This window comes from Ursus maritimus, unplaced genomic scaffold (genome assembly GCF_017311325.1).
Source record: "Ursus maritimus isolate PB19 unplaced genomic scaffold, ASM1731132v1 scaffold_34, whole genome shotgun sequence".
NCBI lineage: Eukaryota > Metazoa > Chordata > Mammalia > Carnivora > Ursidae > Ursus > Ursus maritimus.
Genome location: NW_024426008.1, coordinates 21,460,257 through 21,478,098, shown reverse-complemented (window position 1 = coordinate 21,478,098; position 17,842 = coordinate 21,460,257). Strand labels below are relative to the sequence as shown.

Below are 17,842 nucleotides of genomic sequence, written 5' to 3'. Positions count from 1 at the left end.
GTAAGGGGAAGGGCAGTGAGGCCGGGAAGGAGGGAGAGAGAGAATAAGAGAGCATATTACTGAGTTCGCCACAGCTCAGTGAAAAACTGATCGCTAGGTGTCTTCAAAGAGGCCATGTGAAGCCACTTTATCTCCAAGCAGTTCATCAAAGGGGAGGAAAGGAAAATGATTTGTCCATTGGCTGCCATCTTGCATTGGTCAAAGTTCGCCTCCAGGGGGTGTCAGCTCCCTTGCACTTCAAGGTCACACAGGCAGGAGGGCTGAGCAGGCGCTGTAGTGCTTGCCTTGTGCCCCCAAAAGCAACAAGGAAACTGAGGCAAGAGGCAAGGAACAAAATGTGTGGGAGATGAGTGGGGAGAGTGGTTTTGTCCTACCCATGGGCAATCTGAGGAACGAGGGGAGCCCCCGCAGCAGACTCCTTAGGCAGCAGTGGCTGGAGCAGCAGTGAAACTCCGCTCCAGTCTTCGAAGATCAGCGATTTCTAGGGCCGCTCCAGCCAAACAGTGAGGCAAATGTTCCATTCTGGCATGACGCAAAACCCGACTGGATTATAAACACTACCCCAGCCAGGGACCTAGAAGTCAATCTAGACCTTTTTTTTCCTTTCCAGTCTCCAAATCCTTTAGCTTCTATTAACTGCATTTTTGCAACTCTTCCACTTCCCTCTGTCCCCCGGATCATTCTTGGTTCTCCTTCTTGTCGTACCTTTCCTGGAATGTTGCCAGTCTTCCAGTTAGGTTCCGTACTTGGACCAGAGTGAAAATATCTTTGGCTTTACACAGGAGAAGCTCCCCACTCAAGTTGGCTAGAACAATTGAAGGTGGTATGACTCCGAGGTGTTTTAACTCAGTTGCTCTGAACGTCACACCCTAGTTTAAACATGTCCAAAAAGGGAGAAGCATCTTTTCTGTGTGTCTGTCTTAGGGAGGAGAATAAATTTCCCAATAGCCCCCAGCAGACATCCCCTCAGGTCTCATTAATAACGTTGTGTCACACACCCAAGCCTCAAGCCGTCACTGGCAAGAGTAAGAGAACCAGCTAGGATTGTGCTAGAAGGTTCAGGATCCCTCCCTGAGTCTGGGGATGGTGAACTACATGCAGGAGGATAAATACTCACTAATATGGAGGTCCCGATAGGAAGGAAGAAGGGACTGATGTTGGTTAGGAACCACCCGGATCTGCTCTGCTTCCTCCGAGACTGCCCTCCAACCCAGGCCACCAGTGTGACGCTATTAAAATGCAACAATGGATTCTCATGTTGAAACATTTTATGACCCTTCTCTGCTTAAGAATCCCGTCTAAGCTTTTGGTCTTCTATGTAAGACCATCTATGATCAAGTATTTGCCGGTTTCTCCAGCTTTTGGTTGCACCACGTTCGTGTCTCAGTCTACTTCTACCTGTAGTGCACAGGAAATTTACTGTCTCCTAAATGTGACTGGCTCCGTCATTCACAGGTGCTCCAGCCACTCCCTCAATGCCAACAGCACAACATTGACTCCACTTTCAATTTTCATTGCTCTGTTTACCTCTTTGAAGTCTTTCCACGCTCCTTGATGGAATATTCTTCCTTCATATTCTTCTGTGTCCTTTATATCATTCAGTCATTGCCACTGTGACACATTGTCATGCTTCTTTCTTACACATCTCTTTCTCTGTATTCATCTCTGCATTCCCAGCACCTAGCAGTGCTTGGCATAGTAGGTAACATGAGGCATTTAATAGGTGTCTGATGGAGTGTCTAAAGCTTTAGAGCTGGGTGCACTCATCCAAGACCATTGGCAGTGTATGAAGGGAGCTAATCATTGGAAGATAAACTAAGAGTGATAAACATACTCTGTATTTTCCATAATCATGGGAGAACCGGTAAAAAGGTGGTTAAAAGATTGGTGATGGGATTATCTGTCCTCTGCCAGAAGACCAGGCAGGATGAAGCAAGGGTTCCTAAGCAGTAATTATGCATTATTTAAATACAGACAGCTCTTTGGTTGAAACCAAGTTTCACTGCACAGCAGATGTAGAATCCTGTCTTACGAGGAGCTATCACGGCAGGATTCTTACGCCGTAATGAAAGCGCTAATTATCTGTACAAGATTTAAATCTTCGCTGCAAAGGCCATTAAGGGATGTCTTCTGCATGCCTTGAGATGATTTGGAATTTTTCTTCTCTGACCACAAAAGGTCGTGCAGTTCCTTTATTTTGTTACCGCCTAGAAGCTTTTTAGTCCATCTATCAGCCAAGAGTTGGGATATTGGCAGAGTTCAGTGCAGTCTATGGAGGTAGGTGGTCCATGCAGGTAATGATGGTACTGTGCACCGTGCTGTGAGAGCATGGGGTATGTATCACTGTGGGTGTTTTGGTGGGGGTGTCTGCAGTTGTAATAAGAGGATGGCTGAAAGAAGGACTGCTTGCCGTGGAAGTGGACACGTGGGTTGGGCACAGAATTTAGGCATACAGGGCAAAGAAAAATTGCAAAGGGGCTTGCAGTTCAGAGCAGCTATTGATGTGCTTAAGCAAAGAAAGAGAGAAAGGATAAATAATAAATAATAACTGGCGAAACTGGAGGAATGGATTGTGGGATGGTCAGGAACCTCACTCTTGGAAGACAATTATAAAAAAAGCTAGGGCCGAGAAGAAGGCTACCTGTGACCAATATTACTGTAACCTGAACAGTAAAAGGAATAACGTAGCTGGAAGATGAAGGGAGGGGTTAAGAGCACAGGGTTTGAATTAGGTACATTGATTTTTTTATTTCATCTCTGCCATTTATTAAGTACACAACTTGAACTTCATCGGATTCTCAGCCTCTTTACAACATGGAGAAAATAATAGTCCTCTGATTATAGAGTTGTTATCACAAGTAAATAAGGTGATGCCTACAAAGTTCTAAACAGGCATAGCAACATAATAAGTATAAAACAAATGGTACATATTTACTTTAGTTTTACTCCATTATTCAAGCGTAATTTTGTTTCACACTTCCATAAAGACCCAGATATTCCTCATTAGTTTTAATCTAGTAAATCCAAATAAAGAGCTTTGAACCCACTTGGAGCTTTTTTAGCCCTGTCCAAACATTTTGCAGGATTTCTTTGCCCAGGAAAACCACTAGAGCATGTAATTAAAATCATCTGTATAAGCAAAAGGATGACCCTATCTTTTTAGTATTTTTCAGACTTACTTTATTTACAAATAAATTCTCAGAATTTTTGGCCACTATTACATGGACCAGTTGTTGACTTTTCCCTATTCATTCTGGCAGGAATTTCATACCATTTTCTTATGTTCCCTCATCTAAGCCCCAAATTAGCCAAGTCTTCAGATACTGCCTGTGTATCCAGGGGCAGCTGAGGATGAATTCCCTCTCCAGAGGAACATTGTACACAAGAGCCAGCGGGATCATAGTGTAATGATAATATGGCAATATAAAAAAAAAAAATCATCCTTTGAGAGATGCTTAAGATCACTAGATTGGAAGGATGTGTTACACTGGTAGAAGGTGCTTTCTCAGGAGGTAATATTTTCTGGGTCATGAGTTGGTTCCCTGTTTGTGGTAGTGAGACACATTTTTATGTACTCAGTTTGTTCAGCAGAGATTTAGTGAGTGTCTCTACTATGTGCCAGACCCTGTGCTATTATCAGGGATTCAGTAGTGGGTGAGAAGTGGTTGGAAGTCTCTCCCTTAATCAACCTTACAGTCCAGTCTTGTTAATTTTTGCCATTCTAACTTGTGTAAGGTGGTATGTCAATGTTTTTTTTTTAAGATTTTATTTATTTATTTATTTGAGAGAGAGAGACAGCCAGCGAGAGAGGGAACACAAGCAGGGGGAGTGGGAGAGGAAGAAGCAGACTCCTAGCGGAGGAGCCTGATGTGGGGCTCGATCCCAGAATGCTGGGATCACGCCCTGAGCAGAAGGCAGACGCTTAATAACTGCGCCACCCAGGTGCCCTGTCAATATGGTTTTGATTTGAATTTCCCTGATGGCTAATGATGCTGAACATTTTTTTCATGTGTCTATTAGCCATTCGTATGTCTTCTTTGGAGAAGCGTCTATTCATGTCTTCTGCCCATTTTTTGAACTGGATTATTTGTTTTATGGATGTTGAGTTTGAGAAGTTAATTATAGATCTTGGATACCAGCCCTTTATCTGTAATGTCATTTGCAAATATTTCCTCCCATTCCGTGGGTTGCCTCTTTGTTTTGTTGACTGTTTCCTTTGCTGTGCAGAAGCTCTTTATCTTGCGGCGCCTGGGTGGCGCAGTCATTAAGTGTCTGCCTTCAGCTCAGGGCGTGATCCGGGCATTATGGGATCAAGCCCCACATCAGGCTCCTCCACTGGGAGCCTGCTTCTTCCTCTCCCACTCCTCCTGCTTGTGTTCCCTCTCTCTCGCTGGCTGTCTCTATCTCTGTTAAATAAATAAATAAAATCTTTAAAAAAAAAAAAAAAAGAAGCTCTTTATCTTGATGAAGTCCCAAAAGTTCATTTTTGCTTTTGTTTCCCTTGCCTTGGGGACATGTCTTGAAAGAAGTTGCTGTGGCTGAGGTCGAAGAGGTTACTGCCTATGTTCTCCTCTAGGATTTTGATGGATTCCTGTCTCACATTGAGGTCTTTCATCCATTTAGAGTTTATCTTTGTGTATGGTATAAGTGAATGGTTGAGTTTCATTCTTCTGTATATAGCTGTCCAATTTTCCCAGCACCATTTATTGAAGAGACTGTCTTTTTTCCATTGGATATTCTTTCCTGCTTTGTCGAGGATTAGTTGACCATAGAGTTGAGGGTCCATTTCTGGGCTCTCTCTTCTGTTCCACTGATGTGTGTGTCTATTTTTGTGCCAGTTCCATGCTGTCTTGGTGATCACCGCTTTGTAGTATAGCTTGAAATGTGATGCCCCCAGCTTTGTTTTTGTTTTTCAGCATTTCCTTGGCAAATTGAGGTCTTTTCTGGTTCCACACAAATTTTAGGATTGTTTGTTCCAGCTCTTTGAAAAATGCCATTGGTATTTTGATCAGGATGGTGTTGAAAGTATAGATTGCTCTGGGCAGCATAGACATTTTAACAATGTTTATTCTTCCAATCCATGAGCATGGAATGTTTTTCCATCTTTTTGTGTCTTCTTCAATTTCTTTCATAAGTGTTCTGTAGTTTCTAGAGTATAGATCCTTTACCTCTTCGGTTAGGTTTATTCCAAGGTATCTTATGGTTTTTTGGTGCAATTGTAAATGGAATCGATTCCCTAATTTCTCTTTCTACAGTTACATTGTTAGTGTATAGAAAAGCAACTGATTTCTGTGCATTGATTTTGTATCCTGTCCTATCACTGAATTGCTGTATGAGTTCTAGTAATTTGGGGGTGGAGTCTTTTGGATTTTCCACATAAAGTATCGTGTCATCTGTGAAGAGACAGGGTTTGACTTCTTCTTTGCCAATTTGAATACCTTTTATTTCTTTTTGTTGTTTGATTGCTGATGCTAGGACTTCTAGTACTATATTGAACAAATGTTGGAGAGGATATGGAGAAAGGGAAACCCTCCTACACTGTTGGTGGGAATGAAAATTGGTACAGCCACTTTGGTAAAGTATGGAGTATGGAGGCTCCTCAAAAAGTTAAAAATAGAGCTACCCTATGATCCAGCAATTGCACTACTGGGTATTTACCCCAAAGATACAGATGTATTGAAAAGAAGGGGCACATGCACCCCAATGTTCATAGCAGCAATGTCCACAATAGCCAAACTGTGGAAGGAGCCAAGATGTCCTTCAACAGATGAATGGATAAAGAAGATGTGGTCCATATACACAATGGACTATTACTCAGCCATCAGAAAGGATGAATACCCACGATTTGCATCGACATGGATGGGACTGAAGGGGATTATCCTAAGTGAAATAAGTCAAGCAGAGAAAGACAATTATCATATGGTTAGACTTATATGTGAACATAAGGAATAGCATGGAGGACATTAGGAGAAGGAAGGGGAAAATGAAGGGGGGGGAATCAAAGGAGGAGACGAACCATAAAAGACTATGGACTCTGCGAAACAAACTGAGGGTTTCAGAGGCGGGGGTGAGAGATGGGTTAGCCCAGTGATGGGTATTAAGGAGGGCACATACTGCAATGATCACTGGGTGTTATACACAAACAATGAATCATGGAACACTACATCAAAAACTAATGAAGTACTGTATGGTGACTAACATAACATAATTAAAAAAAAAAAAAAAAGAATACCCAGGATTAAGTGGATAGGGGAGTAAAATGGAGAGAAGTACCCAGGAAAACACTCAGGTTTCCAGCTTGAGCAATGACAGCATTGATGCCACTAATGAGTTAGTCCTAGAGCAGAGCAGAATGGAGAAAAGATATTAACAGGACTTTGGAAATGTCAAGTTTGAAGATTCTGAAAAAATCTCAGAGATGTCTAGTGGACAACGAGAGCTAAATGGAAAGGTCTGAGTTGCAGATTCAAGCCTGGTAATCAATAGTCTCAGCATTGGTAATTGAATCTTTGGGATCTGATGAGATCTACTGATTTGAGAGATGGGAGAATGTCAAGTGAGAAAATACGAAGACTTAAGAGCAAGCCCTGAGGAACTCTAACATTAGAGGGTCAAGTGATAGAATATGGTATGAGTTTGGGGTGTCATTTAATAACTTATGTAATTAGCAAGTTATGTTTAACATGGAACATTAAAGTCATACATTTGATTAAAAAAATAAACCTTACAGTCCAGGGGAGCAGACATTAATCAAATAATCACTCACTGAATAGAGTGATGTAACTGTGATGAGTGTTATAAAGGGAAGGGATGAAGAGGTGATGATAAGAAAGCATACAACAGGAGGACTTTACTTTGCTTGGGAGTGGAACAAAGAGTAGGGATGTCTTCTGTCCTGAGGAGCGATTTGGAATCAAAAGGATGAGTTTGTGTATCAGCCAAGGACTCTGTAGGAGAGAGATGGCACACCCAACAGGATGCTTTAGGAGAGTTAAATAATGGGACTGTATACCAAGATGTGTGCAGAGTTAAGGGAACCAGCACAGGGCATTGAAGCAGCCCAGCAGTGGCAAGAGAGGAGACTGGACAGGATGGTCATGGCTGTAAAGGTGAAAGCCCAGTAGAAACTGTGGTTTGGGTAGAGGGGACATCCAATCCATGGAGACCCAGGAAGGAGGAGACTAGGAGAATGAGTCATCTAACCTCATGGTCCTCACTTTGATCTCGTGTTGTCCTTTCTCTTGACTGCTTCCAACTGGAGCCTAATGGCAAGGATGCCATTGGTGCAGTCCCATATGTTAGACTCTGACAAAGAGCAGGTAGAGGAGAGTGGAGCACAGATCTGAAGGAACAAATAGAAAATATCTAGCACAATGAGCACTGAGTAGGTAAGAAAAAAAATTGCCATAGGCTGATATAGAATGTGCAGTGGGGAGCACCCCATGCAAAGGGAGCAGCATGTACCAAGGTCCTGTGGCAGAAAGGAACATGGAACCTTCCAAGAAGCCTGCCTCAGATGGTCACAAGAGTGACCCAAGGGATGTGTTGGGATAGTAGTCAAGGAGGAAGGATAGAGCTCATGAAGAGAAACAGTATAAAGTGTCAGGTCTGTGAGGTGCCTTGGAGGCCAAGAAATAAGAAATAAGCCAGGAAGCAGAAGGTAAGGTTGGGTGAAACAGTTCAGAATATAAGTCTTGAATAAGGCAAGGGCATCCTATGCTTAGCCTCTTTGGTTGATAGCTTTGCATGCAAGAACACCTCCAGAGTTCAAGTGGCTGGAAAATTCATAAGCCTTTTCCAAAGATAGTTCAAGGCAATGTTGGAATGAGGAGACTGCCCTGTTAAGTCATTGTATTCAGTCATTTTGTCAACAAATATTTATTAATGGTTTTTGTTTTCCTGTTGTACTAGGGACTGAGAAATAAATGATGTGATTCTTGTGTCTGGGAACTCATGGGCTTAGCAGGGAAGGCAAACATGGAAAGAAATACTTGCAATATCCTGTAATATGCTCTCCTAAAGAGCTATGTGCCAGGCACAGAGAGCCCAGCCTAGACTGACTGTCTGGGGATGTCAGAGAAAGCGTTCCAAAGATGTGATCTCTGGGCTTGATCTTCACTTCCCTGGGTAGAAAAATGAGACAAGGGATTTCACCCAGTGGAAAAGTATTGGTCAGCATAAGCCAACTATGAAAGCAAAACAGTCTCTAAATCTCAGTGGTTTAACATAATACAATCTCTTTCTTTCTCGTTCCATGCCCAGTGTGTTCTGAGCAGCTCTTCCCAAAGGGGTGACCCAGGGGTCCAGGCTCTTTTTAGCTCCAGCAGGTGGTTTCCAGTGCTGCTGCGTAAGGAGCATAGAGTGTGGGAAGGCACAGTGCACCTTCAGCCACCCTCCCGCAGAAGAGACACTGGTCACTTCTCCTCACACTCCATTGGGCCGAAGTGGCCCCATAGCCACGCGTGGATGCAGGGGAGTGGGAAATGGAGTCCGGGCCCTGAGAGAGCACAAACCTCTGGCAGGCTGTTAGCTGCTTCTGGGGCAGGGGTGGTGAACGAGGGATCCCAGAATCAGGGAAAGACATGCAGGTGCTGAGTCTAGAAGGGGTGGGGAAGAAGAGAGAAGAATTACAGAAAAAGAGGCCAGGAAAGTCAGTCACGGCTGGATTGCTGAGGCCCAAGGACAACACGTCAAGGAGACGGGGACCTTCCCTCTAGCTGTGTGGCACCATTGGTGGTGCCTGCTCTGGTGTAATCTGATCAGATGTTCATCTCTGCATGGTGCACCCTTTCCTCTCATCTTTTCCTACACAGAGGAAGGCCACGATGGTGCGGAGGCACTCTCCAGCTCTGCTGCTTACCGGCCATGTTACCTTGGGCTGGAAGCAGTGTCTCCAAGCCTCAGTTACCTTATCAATAAAATGGAGATAAAGCATGTACTGACCATCCCAAGGAGGCTTGACGATCAAATAGATGGTGTTGGGAAGATGTCCTTTAGAAACCCTACCTGTGTTAGGGTCCTCTCTTCTCCCAGATTTGGAAACCCCAGCTGGAAAGCATAGTATATTTCCAGTAGAGCCTAAATATTTGCTTCAGCCTTTGTTTTTTTCACCAAAGAATTTATTCTATGCCCTCCAAACCTTTTTTCCAATGTTGTGTAGCTTACATAGACAAGGCAAATGTTCCTTTCTCTCCCCACCCTCTCCTGTCAGCCCCAGACTGAAAACCCCTTTATTAATTTTTCAAATACACAAGTAGAAAGCAGATGGCATTATCTGGATCATGCTAGCAAAAGATCCGACCCTTTTCCAAGGCCTGTGCTCTGTTTTGAAATAACCAAACGAATAAGGTTATTTTGGCCTAAAATTAGGTATTGAAATAGAGCATTTGGAAAATTGCCTTAGTTTATAATTTTTCATCTCTTCTCTGGATATGGTCTGGGTCTATTAGAGCGTGTTCTACCAAATCGACTAATTTGGCAAAGGTTGAGCTGCATACATCAGGCTCCCTCCCATCTCCGACCTTTTCCTCTTTCTTCCCATTACCTTTCTCCTCTCTCTCCTAGTGCAAACATTACTTTGGTTTTAATCCACAGGATCAAGAGAACTGAAAAACACTGTTCTAAGATGTGCTTCACAGCACCCTAGTAAAAGAGACAGAGAACACCATTCACACGTTTCTAGGGCACCTGTCACCAGAGCAAGCAGGTGCAATTTCCCTTGTTTCTTAATTTTGCATTCATATTTTGGACTGAACATGGAATCTTAAGGTTTATATTTTTATTGACTAAGGCTCCAAAAAAGTTATTTTGGATCTGGTATGTCTTTCTGGGGGACTGTGGATTGTACTGTCCACCTTAATGGCCTTCATTCCTAAAGAGTGGTCAATAGGTGTTCTTGGAATGGAGTGGGGCCCATGTGAAGATGTATTTCCGAGGGAGGATGAGGGGAAGAAATGTTGGTATTTCTAAAAGTATAGACAGCCTGACAGCAAATTCCAGAGCCTGGGTGACATTTTAAATCGGTAATGCTCCTAATTACTGAAACCCTAGGAAACCATATGGAATACAGCCACAGTTCTAGAATTAATATAAGTGAGCACTGTGAACCCATCACTAACAGCATGCTCTCTAGAAGGATGGCACAGTATCTGTGTCAGCACAGTATGGTACTGCGGTTAAAACACATACACACGCACACACACACACCCCCTTGGTAGTTACTGTTTTTTGGAAAAATTTTCCTGCTATCAAGTAAAAAAAAAAAAAAAAAAAAAAAAAAAAAAAACTTTTCTAAATTTCCTACAAAAGGTAATACTGAGTAATACTTTGTTTCCTTGTCAAACATTGCCTATTGGTATCACTATGTTAATATGTCAGATTTATAAAGATGAATTTAAGTACACAGTGTATGGTTTTATGGAACATGAGCTTAGAAGGCAAAAATACCCAGATTCAAGTCCTAACTCCCCTATCTGCTGCTTGTGATCTTGGGCTGGTTGGTCAATGTCTCTGAACTTCAATTTGGTCATCTCTAAAGTAGACATAATAATGCTATTTATTCAAATGTTTATAGTGAGGATTCAGACGCAATCAAAATATCTCCCTCAAAGCTAGTGCTGAAAGATGCTAAGAGTCAAAGTCTTGATGTGGCAGGAACCCGGTAGCCCGAAATTTCAGTGATCAGATTGAGATTTGGGCTTTGGCTTTGGCAGTGTTTGGGGAGGGGACCCAATGCATGCCGTCCACCACTTTCTCTCAGTGTGTCGGGTCAAGTGTTGGACCTTTGTGCTAGTGAGTTGTGCACAAGTGAATGCTGGTTTTCTTGATTTAAGTCCCAGGTCTGAGCACAGAGAATAGAAGAAAAGTGTCTGTAGATTCCATGTGTCCGCTGTCTTAATACCCTTCTACCTTCCATTTATAAACCTCCCCAACTTTGTGGGGAGGCCTGGAAAAAAAGCAAGCACATACCTCACCTTTGGATTTTTAAAGACTTTATCTTCAGTTATTTCTGAATAAATTAATATATTTATTTATATATATAAAGTTGTATATATATATATAAAGCATACAGAACATATAAAAACTGGTGAGTTTTCATTTTGTTCATGCTAACAGTTTTGATAATATCAGCAAGCTCAGTCACGACACTTCACTTCTCTTGGCCCTGAACACCTTTTTTTTTTTTTTTTTGGCCCTAAACATCCTAAAAGCAATCCATGCTACAAAGAAACTATAATAATAAGAGCAATGATTTGAAAAACACCAATTACGTGCCAAGTGCTTTGTATACACTTTGTGTTCGTTAATCCCTACAGCAAACCTTAAAAAGTGGCTATTATTAACCCGATTAAACATCTGAGAAAAAGGAGTCTCACAGAAATTCATAACTTGGCCAAGGTAAGACCACTTTCAAATAGCACAGCTCGTACCTTAATTAGGTCTGATGGCGAGGCTCAAAGTCGGCATGGGGCCAGGATACCTGCGTGTGTTCTCACCTCTTTCTTGTCTTTGCTTTTTCTTCCAGGTTGTTCTAGATGTTGGTTGCGGATCAGGAATACTATCATTTTTTGCTGTACAGGCTGGAGCTAGGAGAGTGTATGCTGTCGAAGCCAGTTCAGTAGCACAGTATGCGGAGGTAAGTGGTTGTATTTCTACAGCAGCTCCTAACTAAGCCCTCGGTAAACTTCGGGGGACTGGGTGATGGGCTCTTCCAAGCAGGTCACGTAGAAGAATTTTTTTTACCAGTCTGATTTTTTTTTTTTTCCTGTTGGGATTTTACTGCTGCAAGAATCCAGACTTCACTGAAGTAATTGATGGGAAAACAAGTTTGTAAAACATTGTGTGATACTGAAAATAGAACAAAACTTTCTTCTTCCCCATCCACTGGGTGGCAGGTGGGCCTGGGAGATATGAATGTTTTCTTATCTTTAATGACCTACCGAGGTGAGGAGTCAGACTCCCCTGGAGCTAGATTTACTTTGTTCTTAAGTGATGCATAGACAATAGCTGTACCACTCACTTTAAATTTTACTTTGGACTTAAGGAGCTGTTGCTACGTGGTTGTATTCGGAACATAGATAGATGTCTGTGTTTCAGAAGGCATTTTCAGATTTTAGGCTCCGATTGGAGGATAGGGAGATGTTTTGTTTTAATATAGTGCTCTACTACCATTATGAAATGTGTACAAATATTAGAGAATAAGTCAAAGTCAAGAGTCAGGTAATAATGGCTTTCGGTAATATTGGATAGAATAATAACCCAGTCAGGCTGCAGAGACTGGATGTATGTGTGCACATGTGTGGACAGGGTAATGTGCTAGTCATTCACACCTGGAGGAGGCCTGCGTTTTCACGAGCGGTGGGATGACAGAGAGGGAAGCTTGACTGTTCCTTCTGATGAACATCACGTAATGTTCTCCCAGCCCCGGACAGCTGGTAGCTCAGGGTGGTGGTGGGTTTTGGATTGAGTGAGCAAAGAGGGACCAGAGACAAGTAGACCAGTGAAGCGTGTTTGGAAGGGAAGAGTGTGAGAGCCTGATGGCCGGCATGTTGTACTCTTTTTTCCTTCCATCAAATGTTGGAGAAAATATTTTTGGTCATTTGCTCCTTCACCAGTTCTTAAAAGTTTTTATTGAAAATTAGATACATGCAAAAGAATATTTGTAAAATGTGTAAGTGTAAAGGATCAGGCAATGAATGGGGCCCTGTACGTCTCCTCAGAAATAGGCCATTAGCATTTCCGTTAAAGGTCCATGTGTCTTGTCCTGATTGCTTTTCTCCTTTCTGCTCTAAACAGAGGTAGCCACTGTCTTGAATTTTTGTTTGTCATTCCTTTGTTCTATCAAGTTTTACCGCATGTATTTCTGTCCCTAAAAACAAATCCCTTGTGAACTTCCAAAAATGGAATCATAATGTATGCATTCTTCTTTAATTTGCTTTTTGCATTCCACGTAATGTTCCTGATGATCATTTTGTTAATGCATAAAAGTGTTGGTTATTTATCCTCTGTAGTGGAGAATGTTCTCTTGTATGAAATGCCTCAGGTTGTTCGCTCACTGTTCTGTTGGTGGACTTTGGATGGCCTCCATTATAAAAGTGTTGTTACAAATATTCTTACAGCACTCCCCCACTACATCTTTGCTGGAGTTCCTCAGCGTATAACCGTCAGTAGAATTGTTGGGTCAGAGGACGGGCCTGCCTTCAACTCTGCTCTGTAATGCCCACTTGGTTTCCAAAGCGGCCCTTCCGGTTTTCCCTCACTCCAGCAGTAACCGAGAATGCCCTTGTTCTGCAATTCTGGCAGCACTTGGTATTGTCAGGCTTTGGAATTTTTGCCCATCTGGTATTTATGACATGATGTTTGCAGTTTCAATTTGCATTTTCCACTTAATAATGACTTTGAGCATCTTTGCAGAGTGATTTGGCCATTCTCTTCTGTGGAATACCTGCTAAGGTTTTTTTTGGACAATTTTTATTTTGAATTATTTTTCTTTTTTTTTTTTTTTTTTTAAGATTTTATTTATTTAGTTGACAAAGACAGAGACAGCCAGCGAGAGAGGGAACACAGCAGGGGGAGTGGGAGAGGAAGAAGCAGGCTCACAGCAGAGGAGCCTGATGAATTATTTTTCTAATTCTAATTCATTTGTAGGAATGATTTCTATATTCTGGTCATTAAGCCTTCTCAGTTATATGTGTGGAAAATAACTTTTTACAGTTCGTAATTCACCTTTTCTCTTTCTTTATGGTCCTAGTAGACTTTAAGTATGGAATTCTAAATAAAGGAGAAGAAAATATAAGCTTATGAGGAGAGAACCCTATAGTTAAAAGTGCCTCCGCTCAGATTTTCATAGATCTTAAAATGCATTCCTGAGGATAAGGGGGTGAGCACAGAACTTTGTCTCAGGTGCTGCTCAATCATTTAATCATACCTTCATTCATTTGTGGACCATAAGGAATAGCAGGGAGATCAGTAGGAGAAGGAAGGGAAGAATGAAGGGGGGGTAAACAGAAAGGGAAATGAACCACGAGAGACTGTGGACTCTGGGAAACAAACTGAGGGTTTTAGAGGGGAGGGGGTAGGGGGACGGGCTAGCCCAGTGATGGGTATTAAGGAGGGCACGTATTGCATGGAGCACTGGGTGTTATACGCAAACGATGAATCATGGAACACTACATCAAAAACTAAGGATGTATTGTAGCAGTTCAATAAAGTCTCAAAGGATTTAAAAAAAAATCATACCTTCATTCAATTACATCTCACAATTCAGTTTTTTGGGAATATAACAGTAGCAGTACTGATTAAGGTCTATTCTTGTCTTCAGAGAGGTTCTATTCTGATAAGAGATTGATCCTATTGTCTCTTGTATCAGACACCACCCCAGAAAAAGAGTGACATAAATAATTCAGGAATTTTCTTTTTCTTATACAGTTTGTTTTCCCGTATATTTTAAGGTGATTCGAGACATACTAGTTCTTTTTAAAACCTTGAAAACCTAATACCCTTGGTTATAGTATTTTAAGGGAAAACAGAAAGAAATTAGCTAGAGACACCCTTGCATTTCCTAGCCATAATCCTGTCTCCAACCCCAGCATAAACTCTCAGTAATCGTCAGCACACCATGGGAGGAGCCATTCTAGAACCGTCTGTGTGATTGGTTTCTCCAAGAGAATCCTCATCCTGATTAAACAATCATCAGGGTTGTTGCCCTTCTCACAGAGTGGGGCTGCCCTCGTGGGCACTTTTACCCAGAGTGTGGCTGCTGCATAGTTACGAGGGTCTTTAGCAAGAGGCTAATCCACAGGAGAAGAAAAGAGAAAAAAATTTAAATTTTAAAACTTTTTAAACTATTTATAACTTTTGACATGATTTGAATAATTGTGGAATAATTTCAAACTCATAGGTAAGTTGTAAAAAATAGGAATAGTTCAAAGGCTACCCAAATTCTCTTTACCTAGATTCAACAGTTGTTCACATTTTACCCCATGCACTTTATCATCGACTCTTGCTTTTCTCTCATCCCCTCCACACGGATATGTATGTACGTGTGTGTAAATGTTTACATATATTTGGGTAGAGATAGAGATGGGTGGACACACACACACACACACACCCCTACGCTTTTTTTTTTTTAATGAGCAAGGGGTGGAGGGGCAGAGGGGGAGAGGGAGAGAGACAGAATCTTTTTTTTTTTTTTAAGATTTTATTTATTTATTCAACAGAGATAAAGACAGCCAGCGAGAGAGGGAACACAAGCAGGGGGAGTGGGAGAGGAAGAAGCAGTCTCATAGCGGAGGAGCCTGATGTGGGACTCGATCCCATAACGCCGGGATCACACCCTGAGCCGAAGGCAGACGCTTAACCGCTGTGCCACCCAGGCGCCCCGAGAGACAGAATCTTAAGCAGACTCCACACCCGGCACACAGCCTGATGCGGGGCTCGATCTCGACCTCACAACCCTGAGATCATGACCTGAGCCAAAATCAAGTCAGTCACTTGAACCGACGGAGCCACTCAGACGCCCCCCCCACCACACACACTTTTTTCTCCGGGTCAGTGATATACATCGTAGCCCTTTATCCTTAAACATTTCAGTGTGTATTTCCTAGGAATGAGGGTATTCTCTTATATAACCAAAAAAGAACTTAATTTAAAGGTGAAAAAGGCGCTGTACAATGACTTGTCCGTTGAGTCTGTCGATGTTACTGATCAAAAGGTTTTGGGGAGGCCCCAGCATGAGTGGAGAGACGGTCACTGTGGGTGTCGAGGCGAGGAGAGTCTATACTGAACTGCCTCTTTGCTTGTATATCATTTCCAGGGAGACTTGATTTTTAAAGCTTTAAAACGAATGTTCTAATGAATCCCAAAAGCCATAGTTTTATGTTATCTTTGGTTTTGGCTTCTATAGAGGACTTCTGTGTTTCTGTAATCTTTTCTGTGTGTAGTTGGGGCAGGTTGGAGGCAGGGGTGGCTTTTCAGATGCTGTGGGGACTGCACAGAGTCCTTGAAATCCTTGCCGGCAGGTCTCTTTGGCCCCCGAGACCTTCCCTGCATGTGGCACTAAGGACAGGCTAGTTATAATGCATTCAGGGCCAAGCATGATTAGAACCTTCTCAAAGAATGGATTTAACGCCAGCCTGGTCCCTCCTGACGAAGACTGTGGCCTCCGCCGTGCCTCCGGCTGCTGCCGTGGGCATCACGAGATGCTCCCGTGGGCCAGGCCTTTTCACCCTGGTGGAGGGCGACCTGTACCAGCTCTTGATTTCTGCTTCTTACACTGACGCTCGTCTGCACAATTTGTGGGTGGCCAAATGCGAGTGTGAACAGCACACAAAAGATTTTCCCTCTAAGAATAGGCTTTTATAGCTGCTCAGCACACAGTGCATGGTGCTCCTTTCGACCTTTTCATTATTTGGTAATTGAACCAGCAGACATTTAATTCTTTCCTCTGGAGTCTTCATTAAATTGCTCGGAAAAGATAAAATTGCAACAAGAAAGAAAAATGAACAAATTTAACTACCATCGCCTGGGCCTGGATACTTCTTCTCATGCCAGGCTTCTGGGCTTTAAGTAAACAGAATATTTTCAAATTGCAGTGAATTCAATTTCAGTTGCTTTCAGTGGCTCAAACTGATTTTGTAAGGGCTGACCCTCGGTCGGCAGGATGATGTGAGTGACTCTGTCTGGAGGGCACGTACACGGAGTCATTTTTTGCAAGATGGTCATGAACTTGCCCAGGTACAGCCATGTGCTCTCACCCTGGGCCCCATCTGACATTTCTGGGTCAGTAATAAGAGATCATCCTTTTCCACAGAACAGGGCAGGACTAAAGGTCTCCCATGGATTTCCAGCCTGTCCTCCTCAAAATGGCAGCTCTGTCTTGCTCTCTTCTTCCTTTCTTATGTATGAAACATAGAGCTGAAGCTCCGGGATCATACAGACCAAATGGAAAAGAAAAAGGCATTAATCAAATGTATACACATATACGATCAAGGAGGAGGATGTTCCTTAATTTAAACTGTACACAAACACAGGTCACGTCTCTCCATCTAATTCCTCAGAGGGCCAGGAGAATAAAAGACAAGGAGGGTAAGCAATCATGAATAGATTTATGTGTCACAACTTAAACTTACAACAAAGCTTTTTGGCACCGAGATTTAACAATGTTCATCATCATTATTGGGCCACTTAATAATTAGTCTTTACTGGTACATCATTCATATTCCTACATATGCTTTGTTGTTAGGATGACTTTTAAGGAGTCAGACCAGGTGCTTCGAGGTGATGGGGCAGCGAAAGTAAAGGCAGGTGGGATCGGAGCCATTGTGACTCTGCCTTTCTAGACCTACTGGATTCATGATCTGAGGCTGCTCGGTTCTAAATGGGAGCCACCCATGGTTGTTTATATTTCAAGGTAAATTAGTTTTTAAAAATTAAATTCCTTAGTCACGCTAGCTGCATTTCAAGTGCTCCGCAGCCATAGTGGCTAATGGCTCTGGGATTGGAAGTACAGAGAGGAAGCGTGTCCATCACTGCAGAAAGTCTTAGTAGGAAGCAGTGATGGAGGGGAGAGGACGCAAGTGGCCAGACTTCACTCTGTTGGCATATGGCGGCCGGGCTGATGGCTGTGTTCACTGCCAGGTATTGGGGGCCCTGGCCAGATCGGACTGGCTCCACATTAGGTGAGTCACTCTCCCCAGTCCCTCATGCTGTGGGCATTGTTTATCCCCTTATTTATGTGTGAGATCTGTCACAGAACAGGTTCCCTAGGAAACAGACTCCGATGCAGAGAGCTGCATGCAGGAACTTTCTTATGGGGGCTCTCGGGAGCCTGATGTGTGGGGAA

The 17,842-nt window shown here is 42.7% G+C and overlaps 1 protein-coding gene across 2 annotated transcripts in view; it reads left to right on the top strand.

The window, feature by feature from the left end:
• The window catches only part of LOC103663326 (histone-arginine methyltransferase CARM1-like), a 252,783-nt gene that overhangs the window by 162,916 nt on the left and 72,025 nt on the right, over positions 1-17,842 (top strand). For both annotated transcript variants that reach the window (XM_040620292.1, XM_040620293.1), the window contains exon 5: positions 11,525-11,635. In XM_040620292.1, the coding sequence (XP_040476226.1) occupies positions 11,525-11,635 (111 nt within the window). The remainder of the gene's footprint in view (positions 1-11,524; positions 11,636-17,842) is intronic.